Source organism: Acomys minous, assembly GCF_964271855.1.
Source record: "Acomys minous genome assembly, chromosome: 18".
Taxonomy (NCBI): domain Eukaryota; kingdom Metazoa; phylum Chordata; class Mammalia; order Rodentia; family Muridae; genus Acomys; species Acomys minous.
Genome location: NC_140501.1, coordinates 40,278,187 through 40,301,702, shown reverse-complemented (window position 1 = coordinate 40,301,702; position 23,516 = coordinate 40,278,187). Strand labels below are relative to the sequence as shown.

The following is a 23,516-nucleotide window of genomic DNA, read 5'->3' as shown; positions in this document are numbered from 1 at the left end:
TGTGATTTTAAAAAATGTTTTCTAATTTAAAAATTGTGTTTTAGTCCTCATGAAAAATTTGACTTGAAGGCTGTCTGCTAATTAGTAATTAACATTTAAATGAATTCAAGTAACTGTCATCTCTAAACTTGCTTAGCTTGGTTCTGTATTAAGTTGCCTTTCCGTTAGTTGATACTGTTATATGTGTAAATAAATTGTAGGCTACACAGAATTGAAATTTGCCGTGGTGTGTGTGTGTGTGTGTGTGTGTGTGTGTATGTGTGTAAATGAGCGAGAGTATGTGCATGCGTGTGTGCGTGTGAATGAGGACTGAATCAGCAGAGGCCTCATGCATCCTAGGCAAGTGCCTTGTAGGTGAGCTGTATTCTCAGCCCTAGTCCTGCCTCTTCTCTTTGGGTCAGTTTTTCTTAAGAATGTTCTCCATGAGTTCAGTTAGTATTGCAGTCACAGTAATGACTAGCAAGGCTTAGACTGTGCCTTACTCAATAAGGGGCTTGTCCAGCAAGCTGGAGGATCTGAGTTTAGATTCCCATCACCCACATAAAACCAAGCCAACAGACTGGGCATGGCAGCACACATCTGCAGTCCTAGTGATGCGTACATAGAGACAGATGGAATCCTGGAGCTCACTGGCCAGCCAGCTTGTCTGACTGTTCAGTAAACTCCAGGTTCAGGGATAAACCTATTGAAAAAGTAAGGTAGGAAACAGTTAAAGAAGACACCGCAGTCATTGGCTAACACACACATAGCACACATACACTTGGCCACTTGCATACGTGTACAGAACACACACAAAAATTATTCGCTAGCCATGTAAACAGCCTGTGTTCTTGAGACTGTTAGAGAAACACGAGGGTTGGTGTGGACCTTTGGGCTGTCGCTGAGTTGTGAAGGTGTGTGCTGAGGCTCGTGAAGTGCAATTCTTAGTCAAGATGCTTTTGTTTTAATCTAAGTAGGTGAGGAGCAGTTCGAAACAGTTCATTAAGAATACTGTGAAGCAGGCACTTTCCCCTGTTCCTGTGTAAAACAGAGCAGGATAAGCAGCTTTGCCCACGGGGAGGTTATAGTCTAGTGTAGTTTGGAAGTGAGAGCGCCCATAGTGTTAGAGCTTTCATTGTGAGAGAGCGTGTAAAACACATCTTTTAGACACACTGGTCTTCCCTCACAGCTTGAATTAAAGGGAAAGGTGGACAGTGTGTCAGCACTGTGGGAGAGCCATGTAACTTGTACTCACTTGTTTCTCCTTCTTGTGTTTGCTCTCATCTTCAGTGAGCAGAGCTGAGAGTATTGATGCAGGTTGACCTGTGTCCACTGTGTCAGTGCTGCTGATTGGTTCAGCAGTCAGGGTTTCTTTCTGTGTGGCTTTGGCTGTCCTGGAATTGCTTTGTAGACCAGACTGTCTCCGAACTCACAGAAATTCTCCCTCCTTTGCCTCTCTGAGTGCTTGGGACTATAGGTTTGTGCCACCTTGCCAGGCTCAATCTACAGTCTGTATTTTTAAAAGAAAAAAATTTTTAAAAAAAAAAAAAAGAGGGAGGTGTTTATCTTAGTATTAGTTAGAAAGATAGTATAAAACCATTGGTGGTGTGTATAACTGGTAGCTGTTAAAATTTCCTCTTCTGGGTGCTGGAGAGATGGCTCAGCGGTTAAGAGCACTGGCTGCTCTTCCAGAGGTCCTGAGTTCAATTCCTGGCACCTATACGCGGCTCACAACTGTCTGTAACTCCGGTCTCAGAGAATCCGACACCCTCTCACAGACACACATACAAGCAAAACACCAATGCAAATAAAATAAATAAATTATTTAAAAAGAAAATTTCCTCTTCTGTATTAGCTTAAGCACAGCAGTGTTAGGAAATCAGGGGATTTGCTGTGTCTGATGGAAAGGCTATTGGCTACTAAAAAGAGCTCTTTCAATAGTGTGCGTGATGGGAGTTAGTTGTTTACAGGTGCTTTGTCATTTTCCTCCCTAAGGTGGTGCTCTTGTTACTTTTCAGACTATTAATATCACAAACACTGTAAAAATCAGAAATTATATTTCTTTAAATAGGTATGACTGGTATCAAACGGAATCTCAAGTAATCATTACACTTATGATCAAGAATGTTCAGAAGAATGACGTAAATGTGGAATTTTCAGAAAAAGAGGTAATTAGTCTTTAACCTTACATTATATGGAGGTGAAGTCCTGTTTATAAGTTTAGTATATTGCAGAACAATTTATACCAGTTCATTAGCTAAATTCTATTTCTTCTTGATAATATGGAAAATACTAAATGAAATTAGAAGCATTGCTTTTCATTTGAAGTTTTTAAAAATTTGAGCTAAGAACATGTATGCTGTAGGTTGTCTTTAGATGTGCTTGCTTGTGCTTGATTTGAGACAGGGTCTTGCTATGTTGCAATCCCCCTGCCTCTGACTCTGGAGCACATGTCACTGTGCTCTTCCTTACTGTACATGGTGAACGTAGGCCAGCATTCCTGGCTTGTGTTACATCTGCAGTGTAAAGCAGAACTGGGCTGACAGTAAGATCGATGCTTTGGGTAAATTTACTGGTATATGTTATGTTAAAATAGGATTAGTTTACCACCATCACCTATATCACCCATCCACCAATATCACCCCCACACAGAAATAGCTTAGTTGTATGTGATTTATACATGTCTTAAAATCTATTAACTATATCAAATGAGTATGGTTTAATAACTTTTCCATCCTTGTAGATATTTACAAACAGTAGTGTGATAGAATTAACATAATTTACACATGAGGCATTTAAAAAGTTATATGCTATATTACTTTGTTCTTGTGTATTATGTTGATTTGAATGGTAAGTATCTGTAATTAGATTTGTAATTAATATTATGCAACATTCTTTTCTGCCTTTTGGTTTTATATATGAGAATCCAAACAAGAGATATGTTGGGGGGAAAAATACTCATATATGTATATATTGTATAAATCTGAAATTTGTACTTATGTTTAAATTCTTGGCATTTACAAAGCATGATACCAACTTTGTTTTCATTAGTTGTCTGCTTTGGTGAAACTCCCTTCTGGAGAAGATTACAGTTTGAAACTGAGACTGTTTCACCCTATAATACCAGGACAAAGCACGTTTAAAGTACTTACAACAAAGGTAAGCAGCTGAAAAACTGCAGTATAAGAAAAGTACTATCTGCAAAGCAAATACTGGTAGAAGAAATCGTCTGTGTGTAATTTGTTTGCAGCCTCCAGTGTCTTTGGCATCAAATCCAGAGCTATGTGTGTGCTAGGCAAGCACTCCACCTGTGTCTACATCCCAGGCCTCATAGCTCCTTCTAAGATACAAACAATTAAGTTAACAGGGATAAGTAAATAAGAACAAAGCTTTTGCCTACATTTTTAAATTACATTTAAAGTGTGTGTGTGTGTGTGTGTGTGTGTGTGTGTGTGTGTGTGTGTGTGTGTGTGTAAGTAAAGGTTCTCTTCTACCATGTGAGACCAGGGGTTAGTGGCAGGTGCCTTTACTGACTGGGCCATCCTCCTTCCCAAGAACAATAATTTTTGAGTGTTAGATGTAGTTGTACAATAGATGTAGCAATCCACTTAGCTTATGTGATTACTGACGTGCCTGTTAGCATAGATTGATACTTTTAAAGAAGGGCTTCTTTTTAATATAGATCTGTTTAGTGCACACATGTGCATGTGTGTGTGTGTTACTTTCCTGAGTATGTATGTGTAAAGGCTGGAGGTTAAGACCTGACGTGTCTTTCTGTTGCTCTTCACCTTATCTTTTGCAACAGGGTCTTTGGCTGTACCATGGCTCCCTGTTTGATTTAGATTGGCAGGCCAGTGGACCCCGGGAACCTACCTGTTCCTGGCATACTAGCTCTGGAGTCAAGAACAAATGACACAGCTACATTTTCTATGGTTGCTGGGAGTCGAAGCTTGTGTCTCCATGCATGTAGAGCAATCACCTTAAACTTTATTGTTTTTAGTTTTTAAATTTGTTTTTTTGTTGTTGTTTTAGTTTTTCGGCACAGGGTCTCTCAGTGTTAGCCTTGGCTGTCCTGGACTCGCTTTGTAGACCAAGCTGGCCTCACAGCAATCCGCCTGCCTCTGCCTCCTGAATGCTGACATTAAAGGCGTGTGCCACCACACCTTGGCTTTAATTAAAAAAAAAAAAAAGATGTATTTATTACTTATACACTATTCTGCTGCATGTATACCTGCTGGCCAGAAGGGGGCATCAGATCTCAACCACCATGTGGTTGCTGGAAATTGAACTCAGGACCTTTGAAAGGGCAGCCAGTGCTCTTAACCTCTGAGCCATCTCTCCAGCCCAACTTTATTGTTTTTAAAATTATATATCGGGCTGGAGAGATGACTCAGAGGTTAAGAGCACTGGCTGCTCTTCTGGAGGTCCTGAGTTCAATTCCCAGCAACCACATGGTGGCCCCCAGCCATCTATAATGTGATCTGATGCCCTCCACTGGCGTGCAAGTGTACATGTATACATAATAATAAATAAGTCTTCGAATTATTAAAAATAAATAAATAAAATTATGTATGTATTTGTATTGGGGCAGGTGCACATGAGTGTAGGTGCCTGCGGAGGCCAGAGACTTTGAATTTCCTTGGAACTGGAGTTAATAGGTGGTTGTGAGCCGCCCGGTGTGGATTCTAGAAACCTCTGCAAGAACAGCGTACTTCTCTTCACTGAACCATCTCTCCAGTTCTAACTAGCCTCTCAGGATATCGTACTTAGGAATTTGATACATAAATACTCTGTCTCACACAGTTTATAACAAAGTACTATAAGGATGAATCTACATCTTGTTTTATTCTATTAGTTGAGCTGAATTTAGGTTATTATTTATTTGTTTGTTTATTGTTTTGTTTTTTTGAGACAGGATTTCTCTGTGTACCCTTGCCAGCCCTGTAACTCACTCTGTAGACCAGGCTGGCCTTGATCTCATATCTCGCTTGCCTCTGCCCTCCAAGTGTTAGGATTAAAAGTACCATCATCACCCATCTTTAGGTTATTTTACTAAGAGGAAATGATGAATATATTTGAATTATAGTTTGATATATTCCTGTATATTTAAAAAAATTGCAACGTATAGTGGAATTAGTTTTATAGTATTTCAAATGTCGTTCCAAAGAGGAAGGTGGTAGTATAAATTAGAAGAGAATGTGAATTTAAAAATAAAAACTGTACGGTATGGTGACTTCTACCTGTAATTCCAGCATCCAGGAGACTAGAGTAAGAGGGTTGCTGTGAGTTTGAGGCAAGCCTGGGCTACAAAGTGATTTTCAGGTCAGCATGGGTTGGAGTGAGACCCTTTCTCAAAAAAGAAGGAAGGAAAAAAACACAGTGTAAATAAAGCATGTGACTTGTGCAACCCAAATGGCGATATGCATCCTGCGATTTTTCTTTAATTTAAATTGATTTTTAAAAAATGTATTCACTTTACATCCCAATCGAAGCCACCGCTCCTCTTTGGTCTCACCTTTTCCCCCTCTTTCTCCCTCTTCCCTTTGTAGCATGGTTATCCCCCTAGTCCTCAGAGAGGGGGAGCCCTTCTCTGTCAACAGACCACAGGCTATCAAGTCTCATCAGGACTGCCTGCATCTTCTTCATTTGTGGTCTGGCAAAACACTCCACCAGAGGGAAGTGACCAAAGAGCAGGCATAGCAGGGACAGCCCCTTTCTAGGGGACTCCTATAGAGACTGGGCTGTCTATTGGCTACATCTGAGCCTAGGTCCTCTTGATACATCGTCCTTGTTTGGTACATCAGTCTCTGCTGGCCCTCCCTGGGCCCTTATTTGTTGGTTCTCTTGGTCTCCTTGTGGAGCTCCTGTCCCTTCTAGGTTCTTTTTGGTTTTTTGAGACAGGGTTCGTGTAACCTTAGTTGGCCTGGACTCGTTTGTAGACCAGACTGGCTTTGAACTCACAGATCTGCTTGCTTCTGCCTCCCAAATGCTGGGATTACATGCCTGGCTTCCTCTCTGGGTTCTTCTATTCCTCCCACTCTTCTATAAGACTTCCTGCCCTCTGGCCAAAGTTTATCTGTGAGACTCAGCTTCTTCTTTGATCACCTGCTGGATAGAGTCTTTCAGAGGTCCTCTGGTAGGCTCCTGTCCTGTTCTCTCTCCTCAGCAGCTTCCAGTGTCTACTCTATTTGCCCTTCTGAATGAGATTTAAGCATCCTCCCTAGGGTCCTTCTTGTTACTTATCTTCTTTAGGTCTGTGAATTATAATATGGTTATCCTGTATTATATGGCTAATATCTGCTTCTAAGTGAGTATATACTATGTGTGTCCTTCTGGGTCTGGGTTACTTCTCTCAGGATGATCTTTTCCAGCTCCCATCTATTTGCCTGCAAACTTCATGATGTCCTTGGTTTTGATAGCTGAGTAGTATTCCATTGTGTAGATGTACCACAGTTTCTCTATCCATTCTTTAGTTGAGGAACATTTGGGTTGTTTCCAGTTTCTGGCTATTATGAATACTAGTACTACTATGAACATAGTTGAGCAAATGTCCTTGTTGTATGGTGGAGCATCTTTAGAGTATATGCCCAAGAGGGCTATAGCTGGGTCTTTTTTTTTTTTCAATTAAAAAAAAATTATTCATACAGTATTCTGCCTGCATGCCAGAAGAGGGCACCAGATCTCATATACATGGTTGTTGATCTTAGAGCCTGAGCTGTTGGTGTTCTTCCCCACTTTCTCTTCTAATAAATTTAATGCTTCTGGTTTTATGTTAAGGTCCTTGATCCACTTGTGCAGGGTGGTAAATACCGATCTATTTGCGTTTTTCTACATGTAAACATCCAGTTAGACCAGCACTGTTTGCATCCTGAGATCTTTATGAGAAACTCTAAAATAGTTTATCATAAATAAAAGCATATCCTAAATGAGTTAATGAAAAAGGAATTGTGTAGGTGGATGTTTTATAACATAATTTACATGGCTTCTCTATCCCTGGAATTAGGATGATGACTTTTCTCCGTTCATAAAGAACAGAGGCAGAGGGTTAGAGTGGGGAGAATAAAGCTTAGAAGTAGTTTTTGCATTTACTTAAAAATAGATTTGCCCTTTAAGAAAATGAATGTCTTGTCAGGGACTGAGCTGGTTAATTATGAGGCAACTGCATGACAGCACTCTGTGGGATGATACAGAGCGGGAAAAGGAGTTGACCATTTTCAGTTGCTGGTCCTATCCACATAGAGTTAAATTAGTTTAATAATAGAATTTTGAGCAGCCAGTCACAACATTGGGGAGATAAAAGGGAGGTAGGTGAGGTAATGGTGAGTTTGGGTTTTTTTTTTTGTCAAGCATTTTTTAGTTGTTTTGGTTTTTATGTCAAAGGCTGCCCTCAAACTCTTCCTCCTCCTGCCTTGGCCCTTTGAATGCTGAAATTTAGCTATTGTTCCTTTGTTACTGCTCCCTCCCCTGCCCCTTATTGCTAGGTACTGAACAAGCACACCAGTACTCTACCACTTAGGTATGTTCCCAGCCCGAGAGAGTCTTACTACAAGTCCTTTCGAAGTAATTTAAATAAGAATTGATTTCTGTGAAGAGATGATGAATGACTTAAGAACTTGTATTTCACATAATGTTTGACATACAAATGCAGTTTGTATTTCAGGTAAATCGAATAACATTTTAGCATTATTATGCTGACACTATTTTTATTTGCTAATTTTGGAAGTCCTTCCCCTATATACATAGTGTCAGTGATACTTCTCTAAGAATCTGAATTGGAGTCTGATTTATCCCTGTTCATTGATAAAATAAATATCCTATTCTTAGTTTTACAAAAGAGCCTCATAGGCTTTAAGTGTTTCCCTCAGATTTACACTGTAGTAAGTAATTGCTCACTGGGTGTGGTGACACAGCCTGTCCTAGCACTCAGGATGCTGAGATAAGCAGCCTCTGTTGGTTCAGGCACAGCCTGGCCCACATAGTGAGTTCTAGGACAGGCTGGGCTATGCAGAGATGCATTTTCAAACAAACAAACAAACAAAGAAAAACAAACCAATCAATAAGTAGTTGTTTGTTCTGACCCCAAGATGCAGAGTTGAGTTCTGACTGTCAGCTAAGGGCAGTGCTTCTTAGGGTTTTTGTTTGTTTGTTCTGAATTGTGCTTAAGATTCTAAAGTTGTGTTCTAAAGCAGGGATTTTAAACCATTTTGCCTGAGAAAATTTTATGTGGCCTTGGGCATATATAGATATATAACTCAAGCATTTACTGATAATACATTTTAAAGAAATTTATTTTGATAATTCTGTGATTATACATAGAGCCTTGCCATTTACTAAGGGTAAAAACAAATTTAAGATAGGCTTTCTTGTTTGGTTTTGCAAGGAGAATTAAACTTGGGGTTACCACTATTTAAGTAAAGCGTCTTAGATAATTTTTTTAATTAAACATTTTTTATTTTTTTCATATACATTTATATTATTATACATATATACAATAAACTACCTATAGCAAGAAGAACCATGACACAATCAGGAATTATATAAATGTTACATTCTTAGTGTTTTGGCTATTTGTATTTAACAGCCTTGAAGAAAACATCTTTCTTGGTGCATCTAATCTTAGGTAATTTTTAAGAGCTGTTTGACACTTTGATTTTGTAATTGTCTGTTCTGAGAGTGCTGCTTCACATAAATATGTAGTACAAAAGGACAAGTATTTTTAGGGCTGTTTTAGCAAGTGTTGGAAATTCTGCCCCCATCCCAAACCAAAATGTATTCATTCATTCACTTATGGAGCTCAAGCTGGCAACCAATAAAGTCCAAGGATACTTACATGCTGAGGTATGACAGAAAGACTGTGTTAAGGTCTTTTTTTGTCTATAATTACACCAATTTTTAAATATCAGAAAGTATGTGTGCAGAAAAATTACTGCAATAATTACTACACACACTAGTCTTGAATCTCAGCTGAGGCGTTTGAGGAAGCATTCTATTGGTGTTAGGACAGCACGCACAGGGCAGGCAGAGTGGCGCATGTTGTGTGTTCTGAGTCAAGGCTGCAGTGATGCTGTACAGTGCAGTACTGGCCAGGGCTGCCCAAAATGCCTTGGGCTCATTTGGTTTTGAATTAGCATGGTTGTTGTGCATTACTGTTGCCAAAGCCTTTGTGCCTCCTAGATTAAGTTACACAGCTGGATACAGACCTGAGAGACCTTCAGTTAGAAGAATCTGTGTTCTGACTCTAGAATCAATATATTTTGCATATGTAGCAGTAGACTGCTGTGTTTTATTAAAAAAAAAAAACAGATTGAAATTTTATTTTAATTGTATATCTTTGGGTAAATAAATGGTGAACTTTTCTATCATTTCCCTTTTCAAACAGCAGAGGGAGGCAGTGTTTCATACAGTAGTGCTAGGAAGATGATTCAATGGGTAGAGAGCTTCCACACTTTGTGAGGACCCAGATTTCTAGAACCTTCATAAAATCAGGTGGCTGTGGTGGCTGCTTGTGCTTCTCAGCATACAGGAGGTGGAGGTATGGAATCCTTAGAGCAAGCTGGCTTATCAGACTAGCCAAAAGCTTGTCCTCTAAGTGAGAGACCATCTCAAGATAGAAGGTGGAGAACGGTGGAGGAGGACACCTGTTATCACCACACACACACACACACACACACACACACACACACACACACACACACATTCCCCCCCCCACCTCTCTCTCTCCCTCTCCATGCAGGCATACAAATAAAATGAGGATAGTAATCTTATATAGTTCTGTTACATAAGATGGCATATGTAAAGCACTAAGCACATACTGAGTGCTCAACAAATGCTGTTTATCCTCATAATTCAGGTTTTTACTCAGGCTACAGAGCAGTACATGCAGAGCACAGGAAAGGTGAAGTACACAAAGCCTCTGAGAAGGTGACCCCTCTTACCACAGGTGACATTTTGGCATGCGTCCATCTAGACATCTAGATCTTTCAAACAGAACATATTGCGTAGTCACTGGTGACATTTTAACATGCATTCTTTTGAAAAACCAGCTATTTGCCAGTATGAATGATATACACCGGACTGTTGTTGGTGCAAGGCAGAGTCTTCAAGAAGAGTAATATGAATAAGGGTTTTGGAGGTTAAGTCATAAGTACAATGGAGGGAAGACATGATGATAGCTCTGCCTTGTGAATGGTATGGTGCCCTGACTCAGTCTTGGCATCTAGTAAACATTAGAATTAAGCAGTTAGAAGAGGTGGGGAAAACCACCTTCCTGTAAATTGCCCTCTGACCTGCACATGATCATGCACACCCCACCACACACAAAATCAGCAAGCAAAACTAAAATCTTAAAAAGATGATTATCAAGTGATTCATTGTAAAAATGAAGGTAGATAATTTAGTTTGCTCACAGAGTCCTGAACTAGTGTTCCAGCAGCAAAGGAATTTGATACAATTGACCGCCAAGGACGGAGTAGGCGGATGCTTACAAGGCTCCCTCCTGAAGACTAAGAACCAGTTGCCAAATGCAACCATGAAGCAAACGGTTTGCAAAGGTTTGCCAGGGAACTGCCGCAGCTCTTCAGGCCCCAGGAACGATTCTTCTACCACCAGTCTGAGGTGGCTGGTGAGAGGGCAGTGGCTGGTGCCATGATTGCTTAGGAGTACTGGGGGAGGAATTGTCGTCTGGGAAAACTTAATAATTTCTTGTATACAGAGAGTCCTCAGAGGTGGATGGTGGTATTATAGTTCTGAGAACTGGTGACCCAGCACAGTGTGGGCTCTTTGACTTGTGGATACTGCCCTGAGATATGACGATACCTTGAAAGCCTTTTCTGTGCATTTGAGAGTAATATTTAAATAAACTACCGAAGATAATTGGGGAGGAAAAGGTGCATGCACATGTATGTGCGGGCATGTATGTGAAGGTCAGCCCAACATCTGGTGTCTTCACCTTTTTGAGACAGGCTATCTCACTGAACCTGGAATTCATTGATTGGCTAGATGAGTTGACCAGCAAACCACAGTGATCTCTTGTCTCCATCTCCTCAGCTCTGGGCTTACAAACATACACTTCCATGCCCAGCGTGAACATGGGTGCTGGGGATCTGAACCCAGGTCCTTAGGCTTGTGGGGCAGGCACTTTACCAACTTAGCCATCTTCTCAAACTTTTAAGGAAGGTTTACGTAAATAAGTTGGCTTATTAATGGTTACAATGAAAGCATTTCTGAAACTGGACAAGTAATTCTAGAAGTGTCTTCTAGAATACTCAAGACTTAAACTTCATTTTAAAAAGCATGTATGAATTGAAAATTCAGAATAAAATGGAATTCACATCCTCCCCCACCATTTAAACTTCTAAAGGGTTGCCTTAAACGGTTTACTGCATGTATGCTGCTGTCTGTCTAGTGAATGGGTTACGTATACCTTTAAGTTCAGGTCAGCTGCTTTCAGTTGCTAAGAGATTTGGGTTTATAAGGGCCTCTTTGTTCATACTGCACACATGCTCAGGTTACAGTAGCTTTCAGTAAATGTGAGTGAGGCCAGTGTGTGCTGTACTTCAGGTAGCGTAAGGAACTTTAGTAAGAGGATGTACATGAACTTGTGGTATTGGTTTGGTCTTGCAGTGTTCTGTTTGAAGTCAGTAGATGTTTGCTTGTCTCCCTAGAAGTGTAGTACAGCACTGCATTTTGTGTCTCAGGAGTAAGGGATGAGTTCTCGGACCCAACCCTGATTAGAGAAAAGAGCAACCGGTGCTCTTAACCTCTGTGCCTGCTGGTGGTATCCAGCGCCCTACCTGGCTGCTCATGACTCCTTATAACTTCAGCTCTGGGGGACTAGGCTTCATCTTCTGTCCTCTGCAGGCACTGCACATACACACACAACTGAAAAATAAAAGTAAAAAAATGTAAATATATGCTCCCTAAAACTATTGTATAAAATGATCTGCAAACTGTGTATCTAATTATTATCTGTAACATAAATAAATCAACCTGTATTAGCTTTGGTCCTAATCACAAGACAGAATATTTAAAAGCAAAACCTTTAAAGAAACCGTCTAAAATTCCAAGCATTTCCACAAATAGGATCTCAACTTGGAATGATCTGTTTAATGGGTGATGGTACAATTGTCAGCATTAGTTGTACTGTTTTTATTCCTCTGAAGCAAGTGAAATACACTTATGCATATATGCTTGAGAGCAGGGTGTCTTGGGTGGCATTGCTGACTTTGCTCTGTATGCATATCGCAGGGGGTTGCTAGGACTCCCTAGCCTCTTCTGACTAAGTGCCTCTATTCCCCTTCCATTTACCAACCTTAGGTCAGTGTCTATTGCTATTGTCAAATGTGCCTTCAATGGCATTCCTGCTTAAGAACACTTTTGTAGAAGAAAAATAAAGCATTTAGATTTCAAGACCCTAAAAGCTGTGTATTTGGTGAGAGCAAACACACACACGCACACTCGCGCACGCACGCACACACGCACGCACACAAATGATGGGGGTCAGAGGACAACCTTGTGTGTCAGTTTTCTCTTCCTCCATGAGGTTTCCATGGGTTGTCAGGCTTAGCCAAGGTCCGTTTACTTACTGTAACCATTCATTGGCCTGAATTTCAAGACTGTTAATTGTAATGTTTGATATGTGTGTTGTCTTTTGAAGGGTAAAGAAATTTAAGAGTAGAAACAAAATAAATGTTTCATAATTCTTCAGATTTAACTTTGTATGATTTAGACAAACTGTCAAGGACACTATTAATTCTTATAAAACTTTGATGACTTAAGAAAATTGCATTTTTACTGTTTTATGTGTCTTACATTGAGTAATGGATTTTATTTGGTGTTTCCTTCAGATTGAAATTAAAATGAAAAAACCAGAGGCTGTGAGATGGGAGAGGCTAGAAGGACAAGGAGATGTGCCCACACCGAAACAGTTCACAGCAGGTTTGTATTTTGGCCTTGCTGAGGTTTAAGTTCAGTGTGTAGTTGAAATTAAATAATAATGAGCATTCTCCCTCCTTCATTATTTATGAAGAAAAGATGCTTTGAGTATAATAAAGTCATTCTAATTTCCGAAGCTTGAACACAGACAAACAGCGGCAAAGCCCCAGAAGAGCTGCAGTGTCTGCTGTGTCAGTTTATGGCGTACGCTGACAGCTGTTTGCGTAGCCTATTGTACTGTTCCTTTTCCACAGTGAGGAAGCTTGCGTTGTCAGTGTATCCCTTTCCTATTCCTTTCTGTTTTTCCAACTGTTTTCTCGGCTCTGGTTTCCTAGAATTTCAGGACTTCACAGGGCATTTGACCTATTTCTGTTACTAATACAGAAATGGACACAAACCAGGAAAGGAAGGCCCAGAAGAGGAGATAAGGAGAGTTGATTATACAGCCTTTTATGTGTTCAAGTCCATTCTAAGCATATGTCAGCAGATAAGCATCTTTTTACGTGTGGAACAATTAATCTGCAGGACCCTCTTAGAGCTGCAACCTAAGATTGTATCTTAGTATAATTGCCTCATTTCTGAATAAGGAGAAATTTCTTTTTGTTATTTAATACTCTTGAGTTGATAGCTGAAACAAATCAATGATGTATTTCAGCCATTTTCAGATTTTTGCCCGTTATGGTAGAAAACATATTTGCTTGTGACAACTTCTAGAAAGTGAGTTACTAGCAGGTCCTGTGTGTGTGTCTGTGTGTGTGTGTGTGTGTGTGTGTGTGTTTCTTAACCCAATAATAGCATCTTAACTAATCTGTAACGAAGTTAGCAAAACCAGGAGAGAAAGGAGAGACAGCAAAAACGATTTCCAATCGATACTTCAAAGGGTGACTACTTTAAGGCCCTCTCTTGGGGTTTATGTAGCTGTATAATACAGTGTTCATACAATAGGGAGCGCAGTATCATCTCTTCCCTTTCACAGGCTCAGATCACCTAGTAGGGTTTGTGAAGGACTGAAATGCAGGGCTGCAGAGTGTGGGTGTGGTTCTGGTAACTGTTGCTGCTTCCTGTGAGACACGTTCTCCAACAGGGAGATGCTCTCACAGATGATGTCACAGTTGTCTGAAAGGTGAGTGAGCAGAGACTTAGATTACTATCAGTAGTTCACCCTACCATCTCCAGCTAATCAAGTTGTTCATACATGTATAAAGTTTTACCAAACTGAATCTTTTAGAAATTCAAGATTCACTCCCTGCTATCCTGTTGTGTTTTGTGAAGAATTAAATTAATATGCTTGTCAGATCGTGTGTACTGCAAGCTGGAAACCGTAGATAAGGGCAAGTCACTTAACCTATCTGGGCCAGCTTTCTTATCTGTGGAGTAGAGATTAAAACCTCATTCCCATTCTTCCTGGGAGTCAGCATTAGAATTAATTAAATCCATTTTCCCAGCTCCTTAACCATGTCATATAATTTTTGTTTTCCTTGGTTACCAGTAAAATGTACAAACAGCATTTCCAGTAGTGGGAAGTGACATTTGGGATGTTTAAAGCAAAAACAAACAAACAAAGACAAAAAACTGTACCAGGTCTTCTTGGAATTTATTTTGATGGTAGATGGGTAAAGAAAAAGTGGGTTTAGTTATAGGTAAAAGAAGGCACAGACAAGCAGAATAAATGTTTGTCTAGTAGTTTCTCAACCATGTTTAGAAAAGGGATGTTGTAGAAAGACATTACTGGAGAAGGAACATTTAGATTAGTGTTGGTGTGCTCCAGTGTGACAGGGAAACGTGGGATCACCTTTCCTCCCTTCCCTCCCCTTCCCCCTCCCCCTCCTTCTTCTTTTCTTTCCTTCTTTAAGGAAAGAAACTATACTGTCCCCTGTTGTAGCTGCTGGCTGTTGACCATATGAAGAAGGATTAAGTCTGCGTTGAGATATGAAGTGCATACCCAGTTTTTAAGATGTATATATAAAAAAGGATCATAATGCATTTTAGTATTTTCTAGTTGAAATAATCTTTCTTGCTACATTAGGTTTAAAGAACACATTAAGGGCCTGGTGATGTGATGGCTCAGCAGGTGAACCTGCTTGTTGCTAATGGCATGAGTTTGAGTCTGAGGGACACCCCCCCATAAATAAATAAACAAACAAACAAATGTAGTTTTAAAAATTGCCTGTAATCCCAGCACTCAGAGATAGAGGCAGGCAGATCTTTGTGAGTTTGAGGCCAGCCTGGTCTACATAGCTAGTCCAGGACAGTCAGGACTGTTACACAGAAACCCTATGGGAGGAGGCTTATTATCGTTTTGTTTTGTTTTTCTGAGACAGGGTTTTTAGCCCTGGTTGTCCTGGTACTCACTCTGGTCTGTCTGTCTGGCCTTGAGCTCAGAGATCCGTGTGTCTCTGCCTCCCAAGTGCAGGGATTAAAGGCATGTATCACCACTGCCCAGCTATAAATGTAATTTTAAAAGAGTTTTATATTGTACTTTCTGTGTGTGAGTTTTGGCTGCCATGTGTGTGTGCGTGCTGCACATGGAAGTTGAAGAGTGTGCATATCCCTGGAGCTGAACTCAGGACAGCTGTGAGCTGCCGTGTGGGTGCCAAGAACTGAACCTGATCCTTTGCATTAGCTGCAAGTGTTGTTAACTGCTGAGCAGTCTCTCCAGGCCCCAATACATGTAATCTGAAAAACAAAGTTAAAATGTGTCTCGGTTCCTTTTAATAAACACAGTACTAAAACTGTCAAGCCGTGTGAGTATATAGATTACATTTCTGGCTGTTACTGTAATTTCATTAAGTGGTAATCAGAGCTGTTCTTAGACCTACTGGGTCATTTAGTTAGTGTGTTTTCTAATCATTTGTGTGCTAAGATCTTCATTTCCTTGGTCTTACAGGATCCCTTGAGCTGCTGGGCCAGTAGCTTCTGTATGCAAGTTGCCCCTATCCAAATAATAAAAAAATTCTGTTGTTTTCTGTATTATGTAGATAAGTTTGTGTTATTTTCAGATACTGTATAAGATGTCAGCAAGTTAGTGGATTATTTTTAAGCATTCAGGAGTTACTAAATACTTAGTCTTTGTTTTTATTTATTTTTAATTTTATGCGCATTGGACAAAGTCAACAGGCTGTTGTGAGCTGCCATGTGGATGCTGGGAATTGAATCTGGGTCCTCTGGAAGAGCAGCCAGTGCTCTTAACTGCTGAGCCATCCCTCATAGAGTTACTTAACATTTTCTATTGAAGTAATTGTGTGAGAGAGACGAGGTTGAGGAGGGAGAGGGGTGGAGGGTGGGGGTGGATGGAGTATTAACTCCTTATGTGCAGCATATTTATTTCAGAGCATTTCTACTTTGGAAGATACCTAAGTATCTCATAAGAACGATACACTTCTAATGTTACAGTCCTGAGAGGTTGGCTGGAGAAAATGGTTTCATTGTTAAAGCCCACTTGTTGCTCTCATATAAGAACCAGGTTTGGTACCTAGCACTCATCAAGCAGCTCACAGCTACCAGTAACCCCAGCTCCAGGAGATCTGACACCTTCTGGCTGATTTAATTCACCTGGACCTCCATCTGCTAACCTAGGCCTAGACCTGGAGGCTTCTGGCCTCCATACAACCTAACCTTAGCCTCGGAAACGTACTACTGAGTAAGCTCAGCCTTTCTTGTTCTTTCTGAACTCTGGCTGGCTGCTTCATCTCACTCTTCTGGCTCAAACTCCTCTCTAAGCTGACTGATTCAATCTGGCTTCTCTCAGTTTCTCACTGAGTTGCTCTGCTTGGTTTTAAGCTAACTCGAGCAATATGTTCTAATCTTCTGGCTCCTCATTCTCTGGCTTGTTCTGTCTTCACCAGTGTCCAGCTTGTTCTCATTTCAACCTCTCTGTCAAACTCTTCTGGTAAAAACTGCCTCTGAATTCCACAGTCTGCACTGCCTCTCAACTCCCTGACTCCAGTCAAACTCCCTGAACAGAGCTCAGAGATCTGCATGCCCCTGTGCCCTGAGTATTGGGATAAAGGTGTGTACTACCACGCCTGGACCCAAGCTTTCCTTTTCCTGAAACTTTTCTATACCAGGCTGGCCTTGAACTCAGAGATCTGTTTGCCTCTGTTCCCTGGGACTAAAGATGTCTCTGTATTCCCACCAGAGTAGCCATATTTGCTGGATTAAAATTCCTCTACAAAAAGTTTTAGGCATTTTAAAGTGAGGTAAGCCTTTTGGTAGTATTTGGAATTGAAATAAGTGTCTTGCATGGAGGAGGCGTTCATTCTGCCGTTGACCAGCATTCCCAGCCCCTCATGGAGTATCCTAGAAAGTGTGTGTGCACGCGGACTGGTATTTTTATAATTATTTGTATTGCCCTTTAAAAATGGCTGACTTATCTGTTGTGAGTGTTTTCCCGACAGGTAGGCCTGTGCGCCATGTGAGCCCGGCTCTCCTGAGGTCAGAAGTGGGTCAGCTTTGAAACTGTAGGTTTAAATGGTTGTGAGCCACCTAACCACTGAGCCATGTCCTCTGGCCCTGTGCTGCCTTTTTCAAACCTTGCTTTTCTAAAAAATTACTTATTGGGGTCAGGGGACAGCACTGTTGAGGCCATTCTCCCCTGCCTTTTTCATGGGTCTGGGGATGGAACTCAGGTTATTACAATGTGGTTGCGCACTCCTCTCTCCAAGCAGCTTTTAACTTTTTAAACTTTTCTTTCTCTTTCATCTGTTTTTCTTTCTTTTTTCCTTAAGACAGTTCTCATTTAGTGCAGTCTGACCTTACCCTTAGCCGTGTAGCCTGCTGTTTAAGTTACAGTCTTCTTGCTCCAGCTTCTTGAGTAACTTTCATACAAGAAGTTCTGCACACTTACCCAGCTTCCCCTATGATTAGCACAGTGTGGTTTTAGTCTGGCTTTGTGTCTTGGTTGTATCAAAAACATGTAGTATTGAATTATTTTGTGCAGAGAAAGTCTTAGGTTTTGTAGTATACTAACTGATTCAGTTTCGAAGTGCAGATCTAATTATTGATGTGTGTAGCAACAACTTGCTAAGATGTTCTATACCAGGTGGTCACAGCATTTCTGTTTTTCTGATTGACGTAAACAGACATGCTGATTATTCACTTCTGTCTTTCACTTTGTAGATGTAAAGAACTTGTATCCATCATCATCTCATTATACCAGGAACTGGGATAAACTGGTTGGTGAAATCAAAGAAGAAGAAAAAAATGAGAAGCTGGAGGGCGATGCAGCTTTAAACAAATTATTTCAGCAGATCTACTCAGATGGCTCTGATGAAGTGAAGCGTGCCATGAACAAATCATTTGTAAGAATATGTTTTCAAATTCTTTCAGATATTTTTTAATTATGAGAGTGCAATGTAGACATTTAAGAATAATAGTGAGTTTGAGGTCAAACTGCATGACCCAGATAGCTAGAGTTTTTGGCTGAACATTTATTTCTTCTTGTTCTAGATTTGGAGTAGTGGTTGGAGAAGCCTAAAACTTAGAGAAGAGATGAGAAACAAATAGCTTATTCTAACCCATTAGTGCACTAGGAGTTGGAAGGCTAAGAGATACTAAGATTGGGGCGTTGGTGGGAATTTACTGTTGGTTGAATTTATCACAGTAGTTCAATGAGCTCCCTTTATTTTCTAGAATCATACATATATGTTTTCTTCTTTAAAATGAAGAACATAGCTGGGTGTGGTGACACACGCCTTTAATCCCAGCACTTGGAAGGCAAGGGCAGGCAGATCTCTGAGTTCCAGTCTAGCCTAGTCTACAAAAAGAGTTCCAGGATCGCCAGAGCTACACACAGCAACCCTGTCTCAAAAAACCAAAGCAACCAACCAACCAACCAACCAAACAAACAAATAAAATGAAGAACGTAAAATGGAAATTTCCAGAATAGTATTGGGTTAGTAGTAGAAAGTGCTCATTTCTTATCAGTGGCTTAATCTCCGTTGATTAAGAGAATACGGGCTTTTGCTAGAGTAGCCTATAACCTGAATCAGGCCTCCAGTTCTGAGGTCTTACTGACCAATGATCACTCTAACACTGTGTAAAATGTTTATTTAGACATTTTTGTGTGCTTGTTTTGCACACCGGCAGTTGTGTTTGTGCTTGTGGAGGTCAAAAGAGAACTGGAGCTGCTGGAACTAGACCTTCAGGCAGTTGTTAGCTGCAATATAGGTGTTAGGAGCTGAACCCTTCTGTGGTTCAGGACGGCCTTGGATTTGCTGTGTAGGCATGGGTGGCCTTGAACTCTTGATCTTTCTGTCTCCATCTCCCAAGCACCCATGTGCCACCCTACCCAGCAATTATTTTTCTTGAAGATATAATCATGAATTTTACCAGGAAAAATATCGTCTACTCAAATTTTCCCAGGCAAGAAACTCATCCTTACTATTGACTTTAAAATGTGTGTACTAGAAAGAATAGCCATATGTCAGGTCAAAGGTACATTCCACTCCATTTTCATACAGAAAATTGATAGCTAAGTGAGTGATATATATCCATAATGTAAGCCATCTGTGTGGCAACATTGACCTTTAATTCAGAGCTTGCTTCTGTCTCTGTGGAAAGACAAAAGACTGTCTTTTTTGTCCTTCAGTCTAATTGTGTATGACCAACATACAAAATAGTGAGTAGGAAATGCTAAATTGCATAGTATTCTACCCTCTATAAAGAGAGAAGGGAAAATTGTCATCAATGAATATGACCAGATTATCAACTAAAGTTGCTTCTGTGAGTTTTATAACTGACAGTCCTCTCACGAGTAGCTTATTTTACAGACTTGTCATATTTAATACAGTCATTTTATGTGAAGCCTGCTATATGCCAGGCCACCATGATTAGGACTACAGTGTAAGTATATTCGGCTGTCTTTGCATGGATTCCACATCTGTGGGCTCTGCTGACTTGTGATTTGAAAATGTTAGAGGAAAGAGTCTTTTGTATTGAGTACCTATTACACAGACTTTTTTCTTGTCATTCCACAAATAACACTGTATGCCAACAACATGTTATTTCTACAGCATTGGCTGTTATGGGTACTCAGATGTTTTGTAGCATAATGGAAAGGTGCGCCAAAGTTATTTGAAAATTCTGAACCATTTTATATAAGAGGTTTTTAGGTACTGTTGTGTGTGGAGGAATATATGCCTGTACCATCTAATGATAGCAAGGGATATTTATGTTGGCAAAATATAGTACATGTCTATGAAGAACTCTTTTTTAGTTCTAGTCAATAATAAGAAGCAGACTTATGGAGTCAAACTTTTTGTTGTTTGTTGTTTTTTGACACGGGTTCTCTGTGTAGCCTTGGTTGTCCTGGACTCGCTTTATAGACCAGGCTGACCTCAAACTCACAGAGATCAACCTGCTCCTGCCTTCTTGAGTGCTGGGATTACAGGCGTGCACCACTGCTTGGAGTCGAACTCTTAAAGAGGATGTGATGGTAATCCAGCACTTGGGATGCTGAAACAGGAGGGTTGTGAGTTCGGGTCTGTCTGAGCTACATAGCAAGACCCTGTCTCGAAAACAAGGAAAGGAAAAGAGGCAGTCATTAAATTGCAAAGGTGGCGTGTATATTAATGGTTATATAGAAGATAGATTGTATGGGAGTACAGCCTGGTAATTAGGAGTCTTAAGAAAGTTGGGTGGCAAAGTGGCTCAGTAAGTAGGGTGCTGCTGCCAAACATGATCATCTGAGCTAAATTCCTGTGGTGGAGGGAAAGAGCTGACTTCTACATCTGTGCTGTGGCATGTCCATACACATATGTACATGCACATACACTAACTAGATGTAACTTAAAAATAAGAGTCAAAGCCCACCAGGAGGTGCTGACATTCATGTTTGGAAGATAAGTAAAGATTTAAAAGCTGAGGTGGAGAATAGCACCCCATGCAAAGGAACTCAAGGGAGTTTTGCAGAAGGCATTGGTTATCCTGAGGTTCCAGTTCAGTAAGTTCTGTTTCTTTAGAAATGTGAATCTTAGCCTTCAACAGCCAAGCTAGCTCTCCATCCAAATCATTAGTAATACAGCTATGTATTGTTTAACACTTGGCCACGTTTTGAAAAATCTGTTGGCTAAGTGATTTTCATGATTAGGCAATACATTGAGTATGTTTATGCATCTGGGTAGTATACTATTGAACCCAGGGTTTGCACATGCTAGGTATGGCATATGCTGTCATATTGACTTATATCCATAGCCTGATGTGGCTTTTCAATGTCATCAAGAGTTTTGATGCATAGAAGATGTTTGAGGCAGCAGCAAGTATAACAATATTACAGTAGACTTTTTTTGGTAAGCGGAGAAGCATATTCTAAAATTACAATAAAAAAGTCTAGTTTAGCTGGGCGTGGTGGTGCACGCCTTTAATGCCAGCACTAAGGAGGCAGAGGTAGGCGGATCGATGTGAGTTCGAGGCCAGCCTGGTCTACAAAGCGATTCCAAGCCAGCCAAGACTACACAGAGAAACCCTGTCTCGAAAAACAAAACAAAGAAACAAACCCCCCCAAAAATCTAACTTAGTAAATACTCAAACTAATACTTGTTGTCACATATTATGCATTGTATTTAATTGTATGAGCTGTTCTTTTATATGGCTGGCAGTTCAATGTGTTTGATTATACCAGCATCACCATAGACACTAGAGTTCTGTGTTGTATAATGGATATTATCAATGGCTACAATATCAGTAGGCAGCCAGAATTCTTCAGTTGTGTATTGTAATCCTATGACATCACTATTGTAAGTCCAGCCATTGTTGACCAAAATATTTTAAAGCAGTGTTTGGCTCCATGCACATGCTAGGATTCTTGGCATTATAAGTAGATAACCAGGTCATAGGATGTTGACTTTGTGTGCCTCTGTGTGCCTTTAAAAAAAAAAAATTAAAATTCAGAGTACACTAGAGTGTGTCTGGCATAGAGGGAACATTAAGTGTGTATCCTTAAAGTTCTATTTAAGTAGTATAGAAAGTTTATTTTGTCTGGCTTTTACTGCCTTCAGCAAAATAAGATTATGTCATTTGAAGGGGAAGGAGTTTTTTTTTTCCCCCAGGGGGAATTTTATTTTTTCATTTGAAGGTGAATTTTCCACACGATGCCTCTACCAGTAGCTGAATGCATGGTCCTTAATATTGGCAGCATGTGTATACGTGGTTTCCTACCTAATTATTCTAGGTCTTTTCTCAGGTGTCTTTGAACTTGTTGATCTCTCTGGAAAGCCTAAGATTAAATCAAAATGTTGAGTTTATATTGAGGTATTTTTGGTAGCCTATATTTGGGAGCGTATATTTGGTCCATCTTAAGGAAAGTATTGTATTTTGATACATAATACAGGAATGAACTTGCTTTGTTTTGCTTCTTTTAATTGCAGATGGAGTCTGGTGGTACAGTCTTGAGTACCAACTGGTCTGATGTAGGTAAAAGAAAAGTTGAAATCAACCCTCCTGATGATATGGAATGGAAACAGTACTAAATAAATCAATTTGCTATCACTGTATTGTGTTTGTTCACGAGTGCCCATGTGTGCGTTATCACATTCTTGAGTTTTAGACAATATCTTTTTGAAAGAGTAAACCTCTTTGCCTTTTTATGCTTCAGAAATGATTTTCCTGAAAGTATTCTAAAGAGTGACGATCACATCTTATCATTTCTGTCCTTAAGGATTTCACGTTTCCTGAAACCGAATGAAATGCCGTTTGCTCCTAGATAGATCAGCTCTGTCTAGTTATGAAGTGGAGAAATCTTAAATGACATCTTGGATAATTGCCTTATTTTTGGTGCAGTGTTCTGTTAATAATTTATTAGACCTGGCAACTTTTGTGGGCATAAATTTTTCAACGTCAGTGTTGTATATACATTTAAGAGCTGCTTTTCAATGAGAGTTGTAAATTTTTCTATGAAAGCTGGTTTATTTACTTTTAAGTTTTTACTGAGAATCTTGAGAAATTACTGCAGAGAATGCTGTTGTTTAATTTTTATGAGAAGTATCTGTAATTGCAGTGAGATTTTGGTGAATAAAACATAGATTCTTGAGTTTAAGATCACACAGGTTTAATTCTCTACTGGTAATCTGAAGCCAAGGCCAAGAAGGTCCTAGGGAAGAAACTCCGCTGCTTACACCTTGGCTGCCGTTTCTGGCTTCAGTACTTTGATTTTTAGCTACTTCAAGAGCAAATCAGTATGCATATATTTAGTATTTTGTGCCTGAAATCTGTAGATACATATAGGGTAACAAGAGTAGAAAGATGTTATTAATTTCAGAGTTTATAATATAGCTGAGAGAAGGCTAACATTCAGGAAAAAGTTATGGAATGGTTAGATGCTGTACTAAAGAATAATTTATTCTTTTTGCTTGTTTGTTTTGTTTTCTTGTGTGTGTATGTTGGGGGGTGGCTTCAAGACAGGGTTTCTCTGTGTAGCCTTGGCTGCCCTGGACTTGCTTTGCAGACCAGGCTGACCTTAACTCACAAAGATCCACCTGCCTCTGCCTCTGTGCTGGGATTACAGGTGGGCACCTAGTTTATTCTTTATAACAAACCAAAACATGCATTCTATGACTATAGTACTTTCCGGTCTGTAATAATGCATACACCATGGGAAACTTGTCAGT

General features: G+C 40.0%; 1 protein-coding gene across 2 annotated transcripts in view; it reads left to right on the top strand.

Moving 5' to 3' along the window:
- The window catches only part of SUGT1 (SGT1 homolog, MIS12 kinetochore complex assembly cochaperone), a 37,730-nt gene extending 15,327 nt beyond the window's left edge, over window positions 1-22,403 (top strand). For both annotated transcript variants that reach the window (XM_084767954.1, XM_084767953.1), the window contains exons 9-13: window positions 2,051-2,147; window positions 3,031-3,138; window positions 12,825-12,915; window positions 18,031-18,212; window positions 22,278-22,403. In XM_084767954.1, coding sequence (XP_084624080.1) covers window positions 2,051-2,147; window positions 3,031-3,138; window positions 12,825-12,915; window positions 18,031-18,212; window positions 22,278-22,379 — 580 coding nt within the window. In that variant the 3' untranslated portion in view covers window positions 22,380-22,403. The remainder of the gene's footprint in view (window positions 1-2,050; window positions 2,148-3,030; window positions 3,139-12,824; window positions 12,916-18,030; window positions 18,213-22,277) is intronic.
- Window positions 22,404-23,516: the final 1,113 nt, after the last annotated feature.